This window comes from Salvia splendens, chromosome 4 (assembly GCF_004379255.2).
Source record: "Salvia splendens isolate huo1 chromosome 4, SspV2, whole genome shotgun sequence".
Classification (NCBI taxonomy): domain Eukaryota; kingdom Viridiplantae; phylum Streptophyta; class Magnoliopsida; order Lamiales; family Lamiaceae; genus Salvia; species Salvia splendens.
The window spans coordinates 11983846-12003093 of NC_056035.1; the positions used below are offsets into that span (position 1 = coordinate 11983846).

General features: G+C 38.9%; 5 protein-coding genes across 5 annotated transcripts; 4 read left to right on the plus strand and 1 right to left on the minus strand.

Moving 5' to 3' along the window:
- Positions 1-3989: 3989 nt before the first annotated feature.
- LOC121798601 (pre-mRNA-splicing factor 18-like) lies at positions 3990-5997 on the plus strand. Its single transcript, XM_042197678.1, has 2 exons — positions 3990-4940; positions 5296-5997. The coding sequence occupies exons 1-2, from the start codon at positions 4110-4112 to the stop codon at positions 5704-5706; spliced, it is 1242 nt and encodes a 413-aa protein (XP_042053612.1). The 5' UTR covers positions 3990-4109; the 3' UTR covers positions 5707-5997.
- Positions 5998-6802: 805 nt separating this feature from the next.
- LOC121798603 (40S ribosomal protein S24-1-like) lies at positions 6803-8606 on the plus strand. The gene is made up of 5 exons (XM_042197679.1): positions 6803-6962; positions 7059-7176; positions 7550-7720; positions 8161-8247; positions 8399-8606. The coding sequence occupies exons 2-5, from the start codon at positions 7063-7065 to the stop codon at positions 8438-8440; spliced, it is 414 nt and encodes a 137-aa protein (XP_042053613.1). The 5' UTR covers positions 6803-6962; positions 7059-7062; the 3' UTR covers positions 8441-8606.
- Positions 8607-10186: 1580 nt separating this feature from the next.
- Positions 10187-11692, plus strand: LOC121797624 (40S ribosomal protein S18-like). The gene is made up of 4 exons (XM_042196262.1): positions 10187-10290; positions 10399-10559; positions 11071-11259; positions 11345-11692. Exons 1-4 carry the CDS (start codon positions 10288-10290, stop codon positions 11448-11450), a joined length of 459 nt encoding a protein of 152 aa, XP_042052196.1. The 5' UTR covers positions 10187-10287; the 3' UTR covers positions 11451-11692.
- Positions 11693-11776: 84 nt separating this feature from the next.
- Positions 11777-12808, minus strand: LOC121800664 (late embryogenesis abundant protein D-34-like). The gene is made up of 3 exons (XM_042200186.1): positions 12636-12808; positions 12533-12541; positions 11777-12445 (listed from the first exon to the last, which is right to left on the minus strand). Exons 1-3 carry the CDS (start codon positions 12775-12777, stop codon positions 12285-12287), a joined length of 312 nt encoding a protein of 103 aa, XP_042056120.1. The 5' UTR covers positions 12778-12808; the 3' UTR covers positions 11777-12284.
- A 4766-nt stretch (positions 12809-17574) lies between these two features.
- On the plus strand, positions 17575-18849 carry LOC121800193 (non-specific lipid transfer protein GPI-anchored 16-like). Its single transcript, XM_042199782.1, has 3 exons — positions 17575-17959; positions 18032-18172; positions 18563-18849. Exons 1-3 carry the CDS (start codon positions 17653-17655, stop codon positions 18775-18777), a joined length of 663 nt encoding a protein of 220 aa, XP_042055716.1. The 5' UTR covers positions 17575-17652; the 3' UTR covers positions 18778-18849.
- The last annotated feature ends 399 nt before the right edge of the window (positions 18850-19248 follow it).

A 19248-nucleotide genomic window follows, 5' to 3' on the forward strand; every position in this document is an offset into this window, starting at 1 on the left:
TTCTTTAAACCAAATGGCATCTTTTTATAAGCAAAAATACCGAAGTCAGTAATGAAAGCCGTTTTTGAAGCATCATTCTCATCCATTAAAACTTGGTGGTATCCTTTATACAAATCAAGAAAACAGAAAATTTCGAAGCCTATCAGAGCTTCTACTTTTTTATCTATGTTGGGAAGGGGGGTAGCAATCTTTAGGACAGTGCTTATTTAGATCCGTAAAATCTATGCACATCCGCCATCCTCCTTCTTTTTTCTTGATCATCACAGGATTGGCCACCCAAGAAGGATATTTTACTTCAAATAATACATCCGCTTTCAGTAATTGGCGGACTTCGTCATGGATGACTTGATTTCTTTCTGCCGCAAAGAGTCTTTGCTTCTGTTTTATAGGCCGGACTGAAGGATCAATATTTAACCGATGTGTAATTACCTCGGGAGACACTCCAGTCATGTCCAACGGAGACCACGCAAAGACATCTTTGTACTCTTTGAGGAGTTGGATGGTCTTTTCCCGGAGTAGAGGTGTTCCCGCGAAACCGATCTTGACCGTTCTGGATGGATCGTCTTCGTATAACTGAACTGGTCGTGAGTTCGGCTCCGGTGTGACTTCGTTCATTTCGCCTGCCTCTGACTCCGGCTGCTGTGATTGCTATGCTTGATGGTGCCGATATGATTGTTCGGCACTTTTAAGCGCAATCTGCAGACATTCTTTTGCTCTCTTTTGATCACCTCGGATGACTGCTATCCCTCCTTTAGTGGGGATCTTGATTGTGAGGTGATAAGTAGAGCAAATGGCCCGAACTGTGTTGAGCCAGTCTCTTCCCAGTATAATGTTATACGGGGATCGAGCTTTTACCACAAAAAACTCGATCATCGTACTGGAGCTAGTAGGCGCTCTTCCTACCGTAATCGGAAGGCTGATAATACCTTCAGGGCGGGTGTCCTCCTGGGCGAAACTTTTCAGAGGAAGTGGGGCCGGACTGAGCCGAGCTGGATCCACTTCCAGTTTATCAAAACATTCTTTAAAAAGAATGCTAACCGACGCTCCTGTATCCACAAACACTCTGTGGATCAGTTTGTTTGCCACTCCAGCTTGAATGACAATAGCGTCTTGATGAGGGGAAATGGCCGGGACGGGATCTGCATCTGAAAATGTAATTACTTCCTCCTTCTTCAGCCTTTTATGTGTTGGCTCCTCTCGATTGAAGCCTCTGCGCTCTGATTTTAGAGACGATTTAGTCTTCCCGGCTGGGAGAGCGTCAATAGTCTGGATTACTCCATCATATTGCGGCTCGTCATCGTCTTCGGGATCCTGTTGCCTTTTAAGATCCTGAGGAGCGCAGTTCGCACTTCTCTGTTTCTTATTCTTTTTCGGCGGCTTGCTTTGGTATTTTTTTAACGTCCCTGCTTTCACAAGAACATCAATATCTGCTGCCAAATTTCGGCACTCCTCGGTATCGTGACCGTGGTCTTGATGGAAGGAGCAATATTTATCCTGACTTCGGCGCGTGGCCGATTTCGTCATCGACTTTGTTCAATGGTACGAACTGAGCGGGTGGTTTCTCAGGATTGAGACGTGGTCCCAATCTGTCTTGTACCGGTGCCCTTTGAATTCTTTCAAAAGGAGTTCGGCGAGGATGTCCCTGATCGCTATGATCGGGCTTCCTCTTGTCTCCTCTGGAAGAGCTGTCTAAAGACCGTTTTCGACGGTCTGCCTCATCAGCACGAGAAAACTGGTCCGCAATGTCCCACATCTCTTGAGCTGTTTGCGGACTGCATTCAACGAGCTTTCTGTAGAGAGCTCCTGGCAGAATTCCATTTTGGAATGCCGAAATGACAAGTAGATCATTGAGATCATCTACTTGTAGGCATTCCTTGTGGAATCTTGTCATGAAGTCGCTAATCTTTTCATCGCGACCTTGACGTATAGAAAGCAGCTGAGCCGAAGTGATTCGGGTTTCAGCTTTCTGGAAGAACCTCCTATGAAAAGCATCCATTAGATCTCTGTAAGATCTAATGCTGCCTTGAGGGAGGCTATCAAACCACCTTCTTGCGTTCCCGATGAGCAGCTCGGGAAACAGCTTACACATATGAACCTCATTGAGACCTTGGTTCGCCATATTATACTGATAGCGTCCCAGGAAATCATGAGGATCCACTAACCCGTCATAAGTCACTGACGGAGTTCGGTAATTCTGTGGCAACGGAGTTCTGGTGATATCATCCGAAAATGGAGTCTTCAGCGCTCCATACATAGCGAATCCGACATCTCTTCGGTATGGTGGAGATGGAGTTCTCCTGTGATTTCGGTAACAAGGAGGAGAAGGAACATATCGGTGGTGAGGATTCTTTCTCCTGGAAGATACGACACTACTGCGGTAGTGACTTTCATGTCTGGAGGGGGAGGGAGAATCCGCCGTTTTCTTCTCCGGCTTCTGGCTCTTTTGCAGGAATGTTAAGAACTCATCCTGCTTCTCAGCCAAGAACAACTTGACAGCCTCATTCAAAGCGAGCTGCTGGGGAGGCTCGGTGCGATGACTTTTTGAGTGGTTTGTTCTTTCACCGTGAGAACTGGAGGCAGATTTCTCCCGAGGCTGTTTTCCAGACCTACGGGCTGGACTAGCTTCCTCACGTTCATCACGGACGGAAGTATGGGTATTATGTGATCTGGTACGCATTTTTTGGTGGAAGAGGATCAAAAACTCGCTTTTATCACAGTTTTGGTTTTCTGTCGATTCCCACAGACGGCGCCAGTGATGATGTGGCGAATTTTTGATGGGAATAAATGCAAGTAATAAACGATCACAACACGGAAAATTACGTGGTTCGATTTACTGAGGTAAATCTACGTCCACGGGAAGAAGAGAGGGCAAATTTGTATTGCTTGGTCTCGCTTACAGATTACAATACTGATTTGCTATAAGATTCAGGATCTAGAGAGCTTAACCCTGGTCTATCTGATCTAAGTTCTATTTATACATTCGAACTAAGATCGTGGTTTGCAGCCCTGGTAGGGAAGTTGATAACTGCTTAATACCACTAAATAGATCGTGGGTGTAATGGAGGTCGTGGAGATCCTGCATGGGTCCACTATCTCCTTGTTCGGTCGAATACTGAGACCGAACTGCTGAACTTTGCCGATAAGCTTTTGCCGATCTGAGAGTTGAGCTCGATTGGTCGGCTTTTACCGAGCTATAGGCTGTGACCGAACTCTTTGGTTGTGCCGAACTGATACTCTTCCTTGGATTACTATCTCCTTGTTCGGTCGAATACTGAGACCGAACTGCTGAACTTTGCCGATCAGCTTTTGCCGAGCTATAGGCTGTGACCGAACTCTTTGGTTGTGCCGAACTGATACTCTTCCTTGGGTTTTGGGCTGATGGGCCGTCACTGCTATTGGGCTCGCAATTATTGTTTAGTTGTTTAGTTCGTATCCCATCAATGGCGGAGGAGATGAGTTTCTTTAATGAGAAATCCCCTAAATCTGGCTTGAATCTGATGAAGAAGCTAAGGTTTTCGCAGCTAATGACGTTGAATTCGGCGTTCATGGTGAGGGGGCTCTGGATCGGTGAGCCGAAATGGCCGATTCCGGACTTGACTAAGTGTTGTTATTTCTTCTAATTTTCTTTTTAGTATTATTTGTTTTGTATTTTAAATGATAATTATTAAAATAATTAAGGATATAATTATGGAGTTAGTAATCATATTCAACCGCTTAATTTGGTTAAAATTGGAATTTAAAATATTGACGGCTAAAATTTGATGGAACAATTAATTTTGGGCTAATTGTGATATGAGTTAAAATGTTTGGGATTCAAAAATTCAAAAATAATATATAGGATCAAAATTGTAAAAATAGATCTATGTTATAAAATAAGTAAAGTTTAGGTTATATTATCACAACAGGATTTTTAATTGTATTTTTTTTACCTCTTTTACAAAGTTAAATTAAAATTTTAGTATTTTTTATACTATTCGAATAAACCCAAATGCACCCAAAACTGAAATTTTCCGAACCAGCCAGAATAAATCCCTAGCGCAATTACCCAATCTGCAATTCACCGACGCACTTTTGAATCGAAGGATTCGACTTGAAATTGAATCAGAATCATGGATATTTTGAAGCAGGAATTGATGAAGAAAAAGCAAAGTCTGGCGCAGGACGTCGGCGGAAAGAAGTTTTTCAAGCGGTCGGAAATCGAGCAGAAACGCCTCCAGCGCCTGCGGGAGGAGGAGAAGCGTGAATCCGAGGCTAAAGCCCTCCGCCAGAAGCAGCTGCAGCAAGATCATCATAGCAAGGATCCAAAATCATCGTCAGACCCTAATTCGAACACCGAGAACGCCAAACCTAACACCGAATCCTCCTCCTCTAAATCCCTAATCGAGGAGCAAAACATCGACAATCTCAATCTGCCGAAGCAGGAGGTGATCCGCCGCCTTCGGTTCCTGAAACAGCCGGTGACGCTCTTCGGCGAAGACGATGAGGCGAGGCTCGACCGCCTCAAGTACGTGCTGAAGACGGGGCTTTTCGAGGTCGACGACGATATCACGGAAGGGCAGACGAATGACTTCCTGCGGGATATTGTGGAGCTGAAGAAGCGGCAGAAATCGGGGATTGTGAGTGATCGAAAGAGGAAGTCAAGGGAGGATGCTGGCGATGATGAGGACGGTGGGGATGGAGATAAGGATCTCAGCGGAGACGGGGCATCGTCTGGGGCTGATCACGACAAGGATGTTAAGAGAATGAAGGCGAATTTTGAGGAGTTGTGCGATGAGGATAAGATTCTGGTGTTTTTCAAGAAGTTGTTGAATGAGTGGAATCAGGAGCTTCATGAGATGACCGAGACGGAGAAGAGGACTGCCAAAGGGAAGTCGATGGTGGCGACATTTAAGCAATGTGCTCGCTATTTGAGTCCATTGTTCAAGTTCTGCAGAAAGAAGGTGAGTTGTTGTGGTAATTCAGTAATGTTTTTTACTCTTCTGATTTCACTTTCATATTTAAATGAACATGTTTATATACATTTTGAATTGATGATTTATTGGAGGGTTGAGTGAATGATCAATCTAGGCTTCAATTGATGCATCAAAATTTGAAACTGTATTGTCATCATGTGCAATTGTGAATTGGTGATGAGCAGAGGAGAAGCTGGTTAGGTTAGGGTAGGGTAGGATAACACTTGATCTTTCATTATATGATTTGCGGTTTTCATTGATGCCCGGGCTAGATTGTTTCAGTATATCAATGGGAGTGGAAGTCAATGGCTTACGTTTGCCTTTTTTTTTATATCGTTTTTAGGTTCTTCCTGATGATATTCGGCAAGCATTGATGATTGTTGTCAAGTGCTGTATGAAACGTGACTACCTAGCTGCAATGGATCACTACATCAAAATGGCCATCGGGAATGCACCCTGGCCCATTGGAGTGACTATGGTTGGTATCCACGAACGTTCTGCGCGTGAGAAGATTTACACCAACAGTGTGGCACACGTCATGAACGATGAGACTACTCGTAAGTATTTACAATCTATCAAAAGGCTAATGACATTCGCCCAGCGACGCTATCCAACAATGCCTTCCAAAGCTGTGGAGTTCAACAGCCTAGCCAACGGTAGTGATCTGCAGTCGCTGTTAGCGGAGGAGATGATGTCGGAAGGGAAACAAGCTGAGGAGAGGCTTCTACTGATGGCTTCTCCCAAGGATGACTAAGTTTAGCATGTTTAAAATAAGTGTAAAGGTGGATCTTTGTGATAGAAACTAAAAAGAGGTTCCAGACTATTTTGATTCAATAGAAGGGTGTAAACTACATATGTGCATGCACCCAGGGACGGAACCAGCCCAGGTTAAGCCGTTGCTCCGGTGGGGGCTTGGCCAGCACAGATTAGTTCCCCCCCATACTGGCCGTGAGCTTGTCTATGATATTAGAAATGTTAAGAGGATGATGAGACAGGGGATGAAGTTTTAAGGGAATGCGAATAATAAAAAAATTACAAAAGCAAAGCTAGGAGCTAAGAGGGAGAGGCTATACATAAACTACGCTTTCCCTTTTCTCGAGTTCAGCCAATTTTTTTTTTTTTTTTTTTTAATGTTTCTGTCCCAATTTAAATGCGCAGTAATTCATCTTCTTTTACCTCTACTTTCTATTAAATTGCTTTTATTTACCTCCTCAAATTTTATTAAAATCTAATTAAATAAGTGTTGAATTTTCAATTAATTAGATGACCATTTGTTTAGGAATAGTGAATTTAGAGCTCGCTATTTTATTTAATTTTCATTTTATTTGTTTTTCAATGAAATTATAGTAGTGATTTCTGAATTATAATATGATTTATTATTGATTTTGGAATTAAATAGTAGTAGTAGTTAGAATATGTGTTGTAATTAGTGATTCATGAGCGAATTTGAAAATGATTTTTTTTTGAAATTTTGTTAATTATAACATCTAGTGTCTCGTATAAATTTAAATATTAAAATTTTTTATATAAATTTTCTTGTATTTAAGTTTCTAGTTTTGTCAATGCATGATGCATGCTTGTAATGAATTTGAAACAAGATAGTTTTAGCATGGACGTGGCGCGTCGAGTTAGTAAAGATGATTTTTGTAAAGTTTACTAGTGTATAAAAATGTTTAAAAGTTATAATATACCTAAAAATGTCTATAGTGTAGCGATTAATGTATTTTATTATTCATGGGTTCAGATAATCCCGCGAGAAATGATTAAATATATGAATAAAAATCAATTCTAAAAAGTAGCATTATTACTACATTTGGGCTGGTTGGCCATGCCATCTGTTTCAGTATGCATTGACAGTAGAATTGGGCCCAACTAAGCCCATGAAAATCTTCGTTTCGTTTACAGAACCCTAGTGTTAAGGTTAAAGCTCCTCTTCTTTGAAAACCGGCAACAGCCAGAATCACATCCCATCCAAGCGGCGAAGCACGGCGTGAATCTGCTAATTACACCGTATTTCTCTTCGAACGCTCCAATACCACTCATCTTGCATTCCTTTACTAGTTAATCGAGACATTTATTCGAATCTGTTTCTGTAACGTTTTGCAGCAAAATGGCGGACAAGGCTGTCACAATTAGAACAAGGAAGTTCATGACAAATCGCCTCCTCTCGAGGAAGCAATTCATCATCGATGTGTTGCATCCAGGAAGAGCTAATGTTTCCAAGGTCTGTCTTTTTAATTACTACATCGTTGATTGTTGATTTACCTTCATTATTTTTGTTTTTGCTACATTATTTAGCTCAGAAGTATTATAAATATAGATGTTAGAAATATGCAATAAGGTATACTGTTATGATGTTATACGAAAATAGCTCGATTTGGATAAGGAGAGGATAAATATTTTTGATTAATGTTTGTGTGGTGAGACGATAGCAGTTCAACTGATTTGCACTAGTGTTTCATTTATCTTCTTATGTTGAAGAGTATGTTAATGGAGCATGAGAAGTAATAGGATTTTTTTAACAATACAGCTTTTTGAGAACAAGAATTTGTGTGGGAAGTCTGTTCTTTGTCTTATTTGTGTCTGTTTTGTTGAAGGCTGAGCTGAAGGAGAAGTTGGCTAGGATGTATGAGGTTAAGGATACAAATGCCATCTTTGTGTTCAAGTTCAGGACACACTTTGGTGGTGGCAAATCCACTGGCTTTGGCTTGATTTATGACTCCGTAGAAAATGCTAAGAAATTCGAACCAAAATACAGACTAATCAGGGTAATTTTTCTATCTTATATAACTACTTGTATTTTTTTATCTGTGCTTATGGGAACATGTTTTTGTAATAGCTTTAGCTGTCTGCTAAACTAGTACTAATCAATTTCATATCAAGTGGTGGAGTTTGGTGTTTTATCTGATGGGTGTTAGAATTGTGTTATATTCAATCATTGAATTTCAAACCTGTTTTTTGCGATGCTGTCTACCTTATTTTAGTTGTTTTGGTGTGAGTATTTTATGATGCAATTCCTTAAAATTGTTTCAAATGTGTACAGACTAAACATGTTCTAAGTTTTTTTTTCTCTCTCATTTTCAAACAAGTAAACTCCCTCCAAAACATAAACCTGTCTTTCTCATTTAACAGGCTGTTAGTTTCTTTTTCTGTGTGGAAAATAAGTCTTGGGTTTCCTATTTCTAACTTTCTTACTTTTGGATTTCAGAATGGTCTTGACACCAAGATTGAGAAGTCAAGGAAGCAAATGAAAGAACGCAAGAACAGAACGAAGAAGATCCGTGGTGTCAAGAAGGTATGAGTGTCCCTTCACTGTGATTAGCCCTCTTAAACTTTGAACTCACTTACAAAACTTGAAAAATCTCCATTCTTGATCCTCTTCTGTTGGACCTTATATTAACACGATCCGATTGCAATGCTAACATTGGTTTTACATCATTGTGTAGACAAAGGCTGGAGATGCCGCCAAGGCTGGAAAGAAGAAATAAGTTCTTTAGGATTTGTTGTCTTATACAATCTTGAAGATTATCATAAGAGCGTTAGTTTTTATGTTTAGTTAAAGTGGCGCAGAAATTTTGTGTTGGTTACTTTTCATGTCTGAAAGCTGTGTTGAATCAAATTTACCATCTATCTTAGATTATTATTTTTTCTGAATTGATTCACAACTTGTACTACTATTATTTATTGTTTTTGAATTGTTCACTGCTATACTAACGCATTTTGGTTCATTGTGTCGATATTTTAATTAGGGTGAACGAATTTCAGATTCTTAGATTGGAATTATAACCAAACTTATGGACTTAGGGTTCATATTTCACACTTCCTTTTAAGTTCATGGCAAGGAAGGTAAAAAGAAGCCATATAAAAATCACGTTGATTTAGTAGTGGCAAGTGTGATAAAAATATAAATAAGTTAGTCAGATATGGTGACCGGCTTGCCGTGGGAAATAAGAAAAAAAATGTAAGGTTTGTTATATATTTAAGATTAAAAAAAATTTAAAGTTTGTTATATTTAAGACCAATTTTAAAGTTCGTTAGAAATAACAAAATTTAGCTAAAGTTTATAATTTTAGGGACTAATATTCTTATTTTAAATAGGAGATTTATAGATTAGAAATTTTGTAGCCATTATTACTACCGCTTGAATGTTTAGATTTATAATAGCAGATTCAATTTATTTAGTATTTATTTGGATAGGTAAATGATTTAAATTTAAAGGATTTGAAGGACTCGATCCTCGATCTTGAGACCTTTCGCCTGAGGCATTACCTTCTTTACCGCTTGGCCAACTCACACGCGATTATATTCAATTTATATATTTCATAGATAACAATCATTTTGAAAATTTATTTCCTTATTAATTATTATTATAGTTTGCATTGAAAATCTTACTCGAATTACTCTTAAAATTAGGTGAAATTTACTCTATGAGTGGCTATGATCACTTTATGAAACAATACAAATTTACACAGGCAGGTGGCAGACAGAGTCGGGGTGCCTCCACAATAGCATCCCTTAATCAACGCGGGCTTCTCCAGCCAGGACGAGATGGATAAGGGATGACTGTTTTGGCCATTTTGAAATTTGGTTTTCTTAAATTGGAAATATTTAAATGGTTAAATTTTTTAACTTCCTCAAATGTTGCCGTTTAGTTACCGTTTTTTTCTCCTTTTTATTATCATTTTTTTTTGTTCTCTAATTCATCCCAAAATCATTTATAAATACTCCATTCATCAGATTTTCCATGGGTTGGGTCGCTATTAGTTTAACCCGATAATAAACCAATCCATATAATTCGCCACCCTATCTATCTATTCGCACAATGATGATGGCATAATGTTTTGTATTGTAAATTGTTTATAACGAGACATCTTCAAATATTTTAATAAAGTTAACTTAATAAATTTTGGTTACATGGTATTTAAATGTCATTTATAACAAAATAATTAACAAATTAAAACAAACCATCAAATGATACAAAATTTATAGTAGTATTACAAAATCAAGAACGTTGATGTATACCAATCAATCGACATTTTATTAGACAATGATGCTACTGGAAAATTCATTGGACTAATATGAACGTATGTTATAAATTCATTGTAAATCATTCAATTTGAAATTTATAATTGGAGATTTATTTATTGGTTAATTCATATTATCGCCAAATTTTCTCAACGTGCCGATGTTTCGGCCCAATCCATTACCAGCCCAAACTTACGGACTAAGGGTTCGTATAAATAGGAGTGTGTAATGTGACCATCAGATTAGGGTTTTTGAATTTCTCAATCGGAGTTTCGCCGGCTCAGAGCTCAGAGAACCCTAGTCCACAGCAATGGTTCGTCTGTAAAATTCACACTGGGATTCCGTTTGATTAATAGCCATATTCTTCTCCCATTACCGATTCTTCTGTATTTTATTTTTGCTAACTCTTCATTTTTTGCAGTCGCTTGTTGCAAACGAGGATTTCCAGCACATTCTGCGTGTGCAAAACACAAATGTCGATGGCAAGCAGAAGATCATGTTTGCCATGACCTCGATCAAGGGTATTGGGCGCCGTTTCGCCAACATTGTCTGTAAAAAAGCTGATATCGACATGAACAAGAGGTTTCACTTCATCTCTCTCTCTCTCTTGAATGTCTTAGTTTTCGATACTTCCTCTTCATAGGTCACTTTCTTTTCGATTTAATTTTACTTCGAATTTGTGATATCTATCTGCAAATTAAAATAGTAAATTTCGTTTTTTGCACATTTTATGGGGAGAATAATTCCAGAATTTGAAATTCGTAATAGATGGAAATTTCACAACCATTATTTCCCCTGATAAGAAATTTCACAACCATTTTGAATTATTGCAGTTGCTATATGCTTTATGTATCAAAATATTGCTTTATTGGTGAACAACAGCTAATGAATATGAATTTATATATGTCATCTCTAGTTGGATTCATATCTATTCCTTTGAATTTATACCTCATTTATATTGAGTATGTTTTCATTTTGAATAATTCATTGGATTTGATTGTCTGTTTGAAGGAAGTTTCGCCCTCATTATTTAAGTACCTTGTTTACCTTCTATGAATTTGAGTAAAAGTTGTTTGATTTATAACTTGTACAGAGCTGGTGAGCTTTCTGCTGCTGAGATAGATAGCTTGATGGTGATTGTTGCAAATCCTCGCCAATTCAAGATCCCAGACTGGTTTCTGAATAGGAAGAAGGATTACAAGGATGGGAAGTTCTCTCAAGTGACTTCCAATGCCTTGGACATGAAGCTCAGGGATGACCTTGAACGTTTGAAGAAAATCAGGTCAGATTCCACAAATATGCACTCCCTTTTGTTTTTACAAGTGGTTCTTCGTCTTATGCTTGCATCTCCTGTTTGATACCTGCAGGAACCATCGTGGTCTGCGTCACTACTGGGGTCTTCGTGTGCGTGGGCAGCACACCAAGACTACTGGTCGCAGGGGAAAGACTGTTGGTGTTTCAAAGAAGCGATGAGAATCTTCAATTTCTGTCATTATTATGTATTTCCTGGCTTTCCATCACATATATATTACTGAGATTGGTAATATTAGTTTTGTCATGTAGGACGACGAGCCGGTAGAATATTTATAATTTGATTCACTGAGACTTCCCATGTTTGTGATCGTTGTTGTTACTTAAGCTCAGCTTCCATTAGAATTGTATTTTTGAAAGTTGATTCCCTTCTGCTTTAATTTATTGGATTACATTTGGCATGAGTTTCTTTCGATATTCTTTTGAATTCCAACTTTTTATGCGTCGTCTTATCTTTCTTTGTTATTGATACTTTATTAGAGTCGAGAAATCAAGTTGTTCCAGGTGATGAGGCTTATGTCTTAGTATTTGGATGGAGTTCGGAACTCACTTGTAAGTGATGATTCAAGTTTTTTAGTCATGGAACAATTCATGCGTAAGTCCTTTTATATTAGAAAGGTAGTTGTATACTAATTTAGTAGAACAGAAAAAAGGCGTAGAAGACCACCAGCAAAGGTTGCACATCCAAAACAAGCTTTTAAAAGGAAGTCAGTTCTGATTTAAGCCTGGCGCAGCGGCAACAACCGCAGCAACGCCCCCGGGGTTGGTGGATAGATCATCCTTGTTCCTGACCTCGGCATATATGACCCCCTCCGCATCTTCCCTTGTCACCCACCAGTTTCTCACTCGCATCCTCAGAAAATAGCAATTACGCATAACGCCATATAATACAATCGAACCAAATTAATCTGATTTTCAGATTGAATTTTACAGTTAAAACATCGGCGAGCGTGGTCTTCTCCTCATCCCTGGTGGTCTGCAGCCGCAGATTGGGCTTCAGCCCCAATGCGCGCGAACCTCAGCCGCCTGTATCGCAGCAACATCACTCTTGTCAACTGGCTTGTTTCCGGCGGAGAGAGCTGTTGCCTCCAGTGCCTCTCCGATTGTGACAGCATCACCCGCCGCTGTCGATTTAGACTCATCAATTTGGATGTCCACTACACATGAGGCAAAAACAAATCATCCACATAAAATTTACCAACAATCTCAAGAATTATATTAGTAGTAGTATTATAAATAATTACAAAGACTTGCTTCGGTGACAACACGGTAGCTTCCGATGTTGGCTTCGGCGATGGTTCCGCCACGGTCTCTTACGGCGCCGGTCATGTCGTCGTGGTCAACCACCCTTGATGGTCTGGCCGTAGGCGGCAGTCTCCGCCGCCTGAAGAGCGGCGGCATCCTGTGGGGAGATGGGCTGTGAAGCGAGTTGGCCGGAGACGTTGAAGACGTCGCCGTACTTGACGGGCTGCGGCTGTCCTTGACTCATGATTTTTGAAACAGGAAGTAGATTGGTTAAAGTTCGGTGTAATTAATTTGTGTTTGCAAGGTGAATTTGAGAAACTAATATATAGGTTTATTAGGTAATAGAGTTTGTAGGGTGGCGCGCGGTGGTTAAGCGGTGGCTGCTCCGCTGGCATTAAGAGTGTCCACTATAAGGCAGACACGCCCAATAGCCATGTCCCAGTTTTTATCCATATCCCCAGTTTTGTTGTCCATAGCCCTAAAATTTTATATCCGCCACTATAGCGGACACCTCCAATAGCCCCAAATTCTAATCAACTTTCATTTTATAATGTTTCAAGTAATTATGAACAAATTTATCTGGCTATACGTAATTAGAAGAACACGACTATACGAAGTAGAAGTAGAATTAGAATTAAAATTAAAATTAAAATTACACGCTACATTTAATCTAGTACAAATCACTAACATGTTTACACTGCGCCACCACCTCCCATACATGCCCATACTTCTTCAATCAAATCGGCCTACAGTGTGTTATGTGATGTGGTCCTGCGCATATCAGTGAAGCGTTGGATCAAATATTCATTGCTCCGTGGTACGCCATCTGGATCGGCGCGGAGGCAACACCGTGACTTGTACTTGCGCCCTCTTCCGGCGCCCATCGCTCTGCCGCAAAGCCTTCATCTTCTATTATCATATTATGCAATATGATATAGGCTAACATAATATTCGCGACATCATCTTCGTGCCAAATTCGTGCCGGACACCGTATAATAGCCCACCGCGATTGGAGGACACCAAAAGCCCACTCAACATCCTTCCTAGCACTCTCTTGTTTGCGCGCAAAATATTGTTTCTTCGGTCCAACCGTGTTGGCGGACAGTCTTCACGAATACGGGTCACCACAGATATATCCCATATGCCAAATAGTAGGCCCTACTGTACTGCGTACCGTTGGCTACGAAGCTGATTTCTGGACCCTCCCCCCGGCACTCCTCGTTGAAGAGCGGCGATGACTGAAGAACATTGATGTCGTTGTTCGAACCTGCCACACCGAAATACGCATGCCAGATCCGCAGACGGTAGTCCGCAACGGCTTCCAGAATCATCGTTGGATATTTGCTTTTGAATCCAGTAGTGAACTGTCCTTTCCATGCCACGGGGCAGTTCCTCCACTCCCAATGCATGCAATCGATGCTTCCTAACATTCCTGGGAACCCGTGCATCGAACCGTGCATATCCAGTAGGCGCTGACACTCATCCGGGTTGGGCTTCCGTAGAAACTCCCCACCGAAAACTTCCCGGATCCCCTTACAGAACTGCCTAAGCACCGTGAGGCCAGTCGTCTCACCCATCTGTAGGTATTCATCGAACATGTCCGCTGGTCCGGCGTAGGCAAGCTGCCGGATTGCAGCGGTGCACTTCTGTTGCGTAGACAACCCGATCCAGCTAGCCGCATCACGCCGGAGGGTGAAGCACCGGTAACGCTCCGCCAAATTCGTCGCTATATAGTTGAACAGCCGTCGCGACATCCTGAATCTCCGGCGGAATATCTCGGCTGGATAACAGGGGTTATCCACAAAGTAATCATCCATTAGACGCTGGTGCGCACCGACGTGGTCTCGTGGGATTGTCCGCCGATGAGTAATGGCAGGAGGGATCGCATCCTTCGCATTCTCCGCCTCCTCCGCCAAATGGGCCGCTTCCTCCTGGGCGGCCTGGTGTTGCACCTGTTGAATCAGAGCATTCCAACTGTTTCTTCACAAATTGTTCATTTCCGACCCCAAATTGTAGTGAGAGAAATTTTTATAGATGTAGAGTTGGAATGGTGTGAAAATAATGAATGAAGTGGAGTGTATTTATAGGTGAATTGAAATGAAAAAAAAAAATTAAAATCGGCTATAGCCGCGGCGGTCGGTGCCGCCACTATAGGCGCCGCGCCTATAACCGCGTCCGCCCCCATTTCGCCGCGTCCTCGCCCCGGAGTCGGCTGAAGCCCGTCCGCCCCCTACCGCCCCCATTTCGGTGTCCGCCCCGCGGACGGACAACCTCTCCACTATAGCCCGCCCGCCCTCCGCCCCAACCTGCGGCTATAGCCGCGGGCACCCCATAGTGGACACCCAAAGGGTACATACACGTCGGCGACGTAGCAACTTACACCTATGATCTTTCACACCTTTAATTTCCTTTTTTCTTTCTTTTTCCCCTTTTCTTCTTTTGCTTCTCGGATATAATCACACCTCTTTCACTAATTTATTTTGGCTAAAATAAGTACGTAGTCCAACAACAAATTTTCCATTTTGCCACCTCAATAGATTTAGGTGACCAAATTTTGTACAGCCAAAACTAATTTATTTGCAAAAAAATTAGTTTTTTTATACATTTAATTAAAATATATGGACACGTATATAGTACATGGAACTTGCATAATGTTATGGTCATATATTAATGATTTATATATAATTTTTTACTTTTTTGAAACCATAAAATGTAATTAATGCATATTTTAATTTAAATTTGAAAAATAATAGAGTGACAATTCAAATATTAAAAAAAATTAAAAATGAGGCGGAAGACTATTAAAGTCTTTTTAACTTGTCCACTAACTATATTTATTATTTTAATATATAATTATTATATCAAAATTATTAATATAATCTTATTTTAATTGTACAAAATTTAATTGTTTATTATAAAATTACTAATATAACCTTGTCACTTACCATGTTCCAGTAAGTCCATCTAGTTACATTTTTCTACTATTTCATTAATAAAATCAAATAATTTTTTAAAATCGGTGTTAATAAAAAAATAAGAGTTCCCTCTTGAGAACCGAGAGTAGTACTTTATAACTTATATTCATATTAAATGAGTAGGCAATAAACATAAGTAACTAATCACTACTCTCTCTTCATAAACATAAGTAACTAATCACTTCTCCCTCTTCCCTCAGTATGTTGTTAGCATTTTTAGACTATACAAGTTTTAAGAAATATTAAAAAAAAAATGAATGATGGAGTAAAAAATTAGTGGAATATAAATCTCATTTATATATATATTTTAAATGAAATGGGAGTGAAATGAGTTAGTAGAATCTGAGACCATATTACCATTTCACTGCAACAAGAAATATAATTAAGGACATTTTTAATGCAATTAAGAAACCTAATTTATGTTTTCTTAATATACCATCAACTCTTCAAAAAACGTCCTTATTGTTATTGTCAACTAAAATTAGAGGACGCAAATGGAAGCGTCATTAAAAAAACAAAAGATTAAGTTAATTTGTTATTCATATTTGTCATTCATTTATGAACTTTTTTTTAATATCCTAAATTGTTGTTATTTTTTACAATTTTTAAACACAAGTAATTACGTCTCAATTTTTGTGACCGTAAAAGATAAGTTGTTTATAGTAAAAATGAACCAAGATTCCTATTTGTGGATAGATTAAAATGGAAAAATGAGATCCATTTTCGTGGACGGAGGGAGTATATAGATGGAACTGAACTTTTGTGTTCAAGAATGGTGAGATATAATTGTAACGAAAGAGTTGCATGTATCACGTGATTATGAAAATAAATGATTTAATCACAAGACATGTGCATCATATATTAAGGACAAAATTATTAGGATACCAGAAACGAAAACTATTCAGCGATGCACCAAAATTGTGACTCACCAATCACCATACTAAAAGAAAATTAAAGGATACAGCGGTGCATGAAGGAGATAGATTCTTGATGTTGTCAAATTTTATTTTTAGCAGAAATATTTAAAAATACATGATAATTATAAATTATACTGGTCTCGTTAATTGGCTAGAGTTCTCATTATCATAATTTCCTTTGCGTTTTAACTTTAGATTCAGCCATTTAGGTTGGTGATAGATCTAAATCTTGAAGACTTTTTTTCTTCTTTCTTCTAATTACTTAAGTGACAATTCTTGAAGAAGTTTGAAAGGGCGGCTGTTTTTCAAAATTCTTCAAGGCCAAGAAATGTGAAAGTTTGGAAGATAGGACTTTCCCTTCTAAATATACTCGAAAAAATTTGTCACAGTTGAGAAATTCATGAATTATCTATTACTTGATGAATTGACAATCTAAATACTTCCGCTTTGTTGGCCTACTTTTGAAACTACTTTAATTTGTTCGTAATCTAACACTGATGCATGTATGAGGCAACTTTCTATGAAGATGTGACCCTCTATTGTATTAACGAACGCTTGTAATGTATCTAGAAAAGAGAAAAAATTATCTACAGAAGAAATCAACACAATTAGTGTGATTTTTTTTTTTATAATTTTTGCTAAATTTTCAGAATTCCCCTGACACATGACAACCATATACAGACTATCCTCTACTTCATAGTAGTGTAGTAGTACTACATTTTCCTTCGATATCCAAACTTTCATATACTCTCCCATCACAATCAATAGACGTCTAATATTTTTTCATTTTAATTTATCCACAAAAACTAGTCTCATTCCACTTTTGGTATATGTTTCTCTTTAATGAGGTTGACCCTCTCTATGAAAATATTTTAATTATATTTTTTTCTATTATATTTCTCTCTCAAATTATACTACTAATTATGAGTGAAAATTTGTGTTGTTCACTACAAAATTTAATGACTTGAGAACTGTATTAAGTTTGTGGCTTCTAGATTTTATGACTAAACTACCTCAAATCAAAGTTTCCAGAGCACTAAACCAGATTAGAATATTCCGTACCTGAAATGGCAGATGGAATAAACGTGACTTAAACCTGTATAAAAAGGACATACCCAAGTCAAGGCAGTTGAGCTCCAAAATCCAGTTTCAAATCTACCCTAAAAAAACCCAAACCAATTTATAAGCTCCAAATCCTAGCCATCAACACCACTCCCCTGTTTGAAGATGGCTTCATTAATCCTTCCAATAATTGTGTTAATCTTATCATCGATTTTAAAGACAAATGCGCAGATCAACACAGCATGCAGCAATTCCATGATAAGCAGCTTCACACCATGCTTGAGTATCGTCGCCGGCTCCTCTCCCAGCCGGGGTTGCTGCGACGCGTTGAAATCTCTAGTTGAAAACAACATGGACTGCGCTTGCCTCATAATCACCGGAAACGTGCCCGTCTCCATCCCCTTCATCAACGCCAACTTAGGAAGTACTCTGCCACGAGCTTGCAAAACCTCTATCCCTATGCACTGCAAATGTACCTTTTACTACCTCCATTTTCTCATTACTAAATTTGAGGTTTAATTTCTTATGATCTTATGTTTTGCAGCCTCCGGTGTTCCCTTACCAGCTCCAGGTCCGGTATTATTTACGCCGCCTGCACCACCTGCTCCGGAACCGGCTCTTCCTCGTGTTCATGTACCTGCTTCTGCTCCTGCTCCTGCTCCTCATCATGCTCATTCTCCAAAAGGTAATTCGGCTACACAAGGATTGCCATTTTGAATTATCGTCTTACTACAAAAAAACTTACTAGTGACACAAAAATTGTGACGCAATTACAGCGTTTGGAAATTTTTAAAAATAACTATAATTTAGGACGCAAAAGAAAGCGTCACTAAGTTGGGGCAAATTATCTTATTCTTTTATTTTTTAGAACACTTCTATTTGTGTCCCCTAATTTTAGTTGGGACACTAACAATAAGGACACTTTGTAGAACGTTGGTGGTATAATTAAATACATAAATTAGCGTCCTTAATAGCATGTCCCCATTTTTTTTTGCGGTCTGTTGGAAAATATAGTAAGTATAATTGAAATCGTGTACAGCTTTGGTCATATTTTAAGAGTGAACCTTTTTTGTAGGTTCTAAAGCGGCGAGGGCGGCTGCTCCGCCGCCAGACGGAGGCTTGGATATTGCACCGGCGGCGGCGGCGGCTCCTCCTCCGAAATTCCCATTAGGTCGAGGTGCAAATCCGGGGGTTAGACCAGTGGTGAACAACAACTCATCAGCCTCGGATCTATTCGCCGTTTCATGGGCACATCTTATTTTAGTGTTTGCAGGCATTATTGCTATTTAATTCTTCAAAGTAATAATATATTTGCGATGTAATGTTGTTGTTCGTCAAATTAATGGAGGAATATTTCGACCATCATCGACCAATGAAACTTCAAATTTTCTTGAATTTAATCATGATGTTGAAACTTTTTTTTCACCGGACTCTGCTTGGTATCATTATATCGACGGTGTCGAATTGAAATTAGATTACTTTGTTCCAAATTCAATACGAGTATTTGGTATGATAAAATACTTGAATTTGAATATAAATTATAATTTCAAGTTTCTTAATTTCATCCATGATTTGAATTTCATATTCAAAATAGATATTTGGAGTTTCAAATAGCTATAAAAGTGGATATTTCACACACATTACACACACACACGATACGCACACAACAACATAAAAATAAGACTTTTATTTCATTCTTACTATATTAGTGCTATATAGACCACAAATTCCATTAACTTATTTTATTTATATTTTATTATA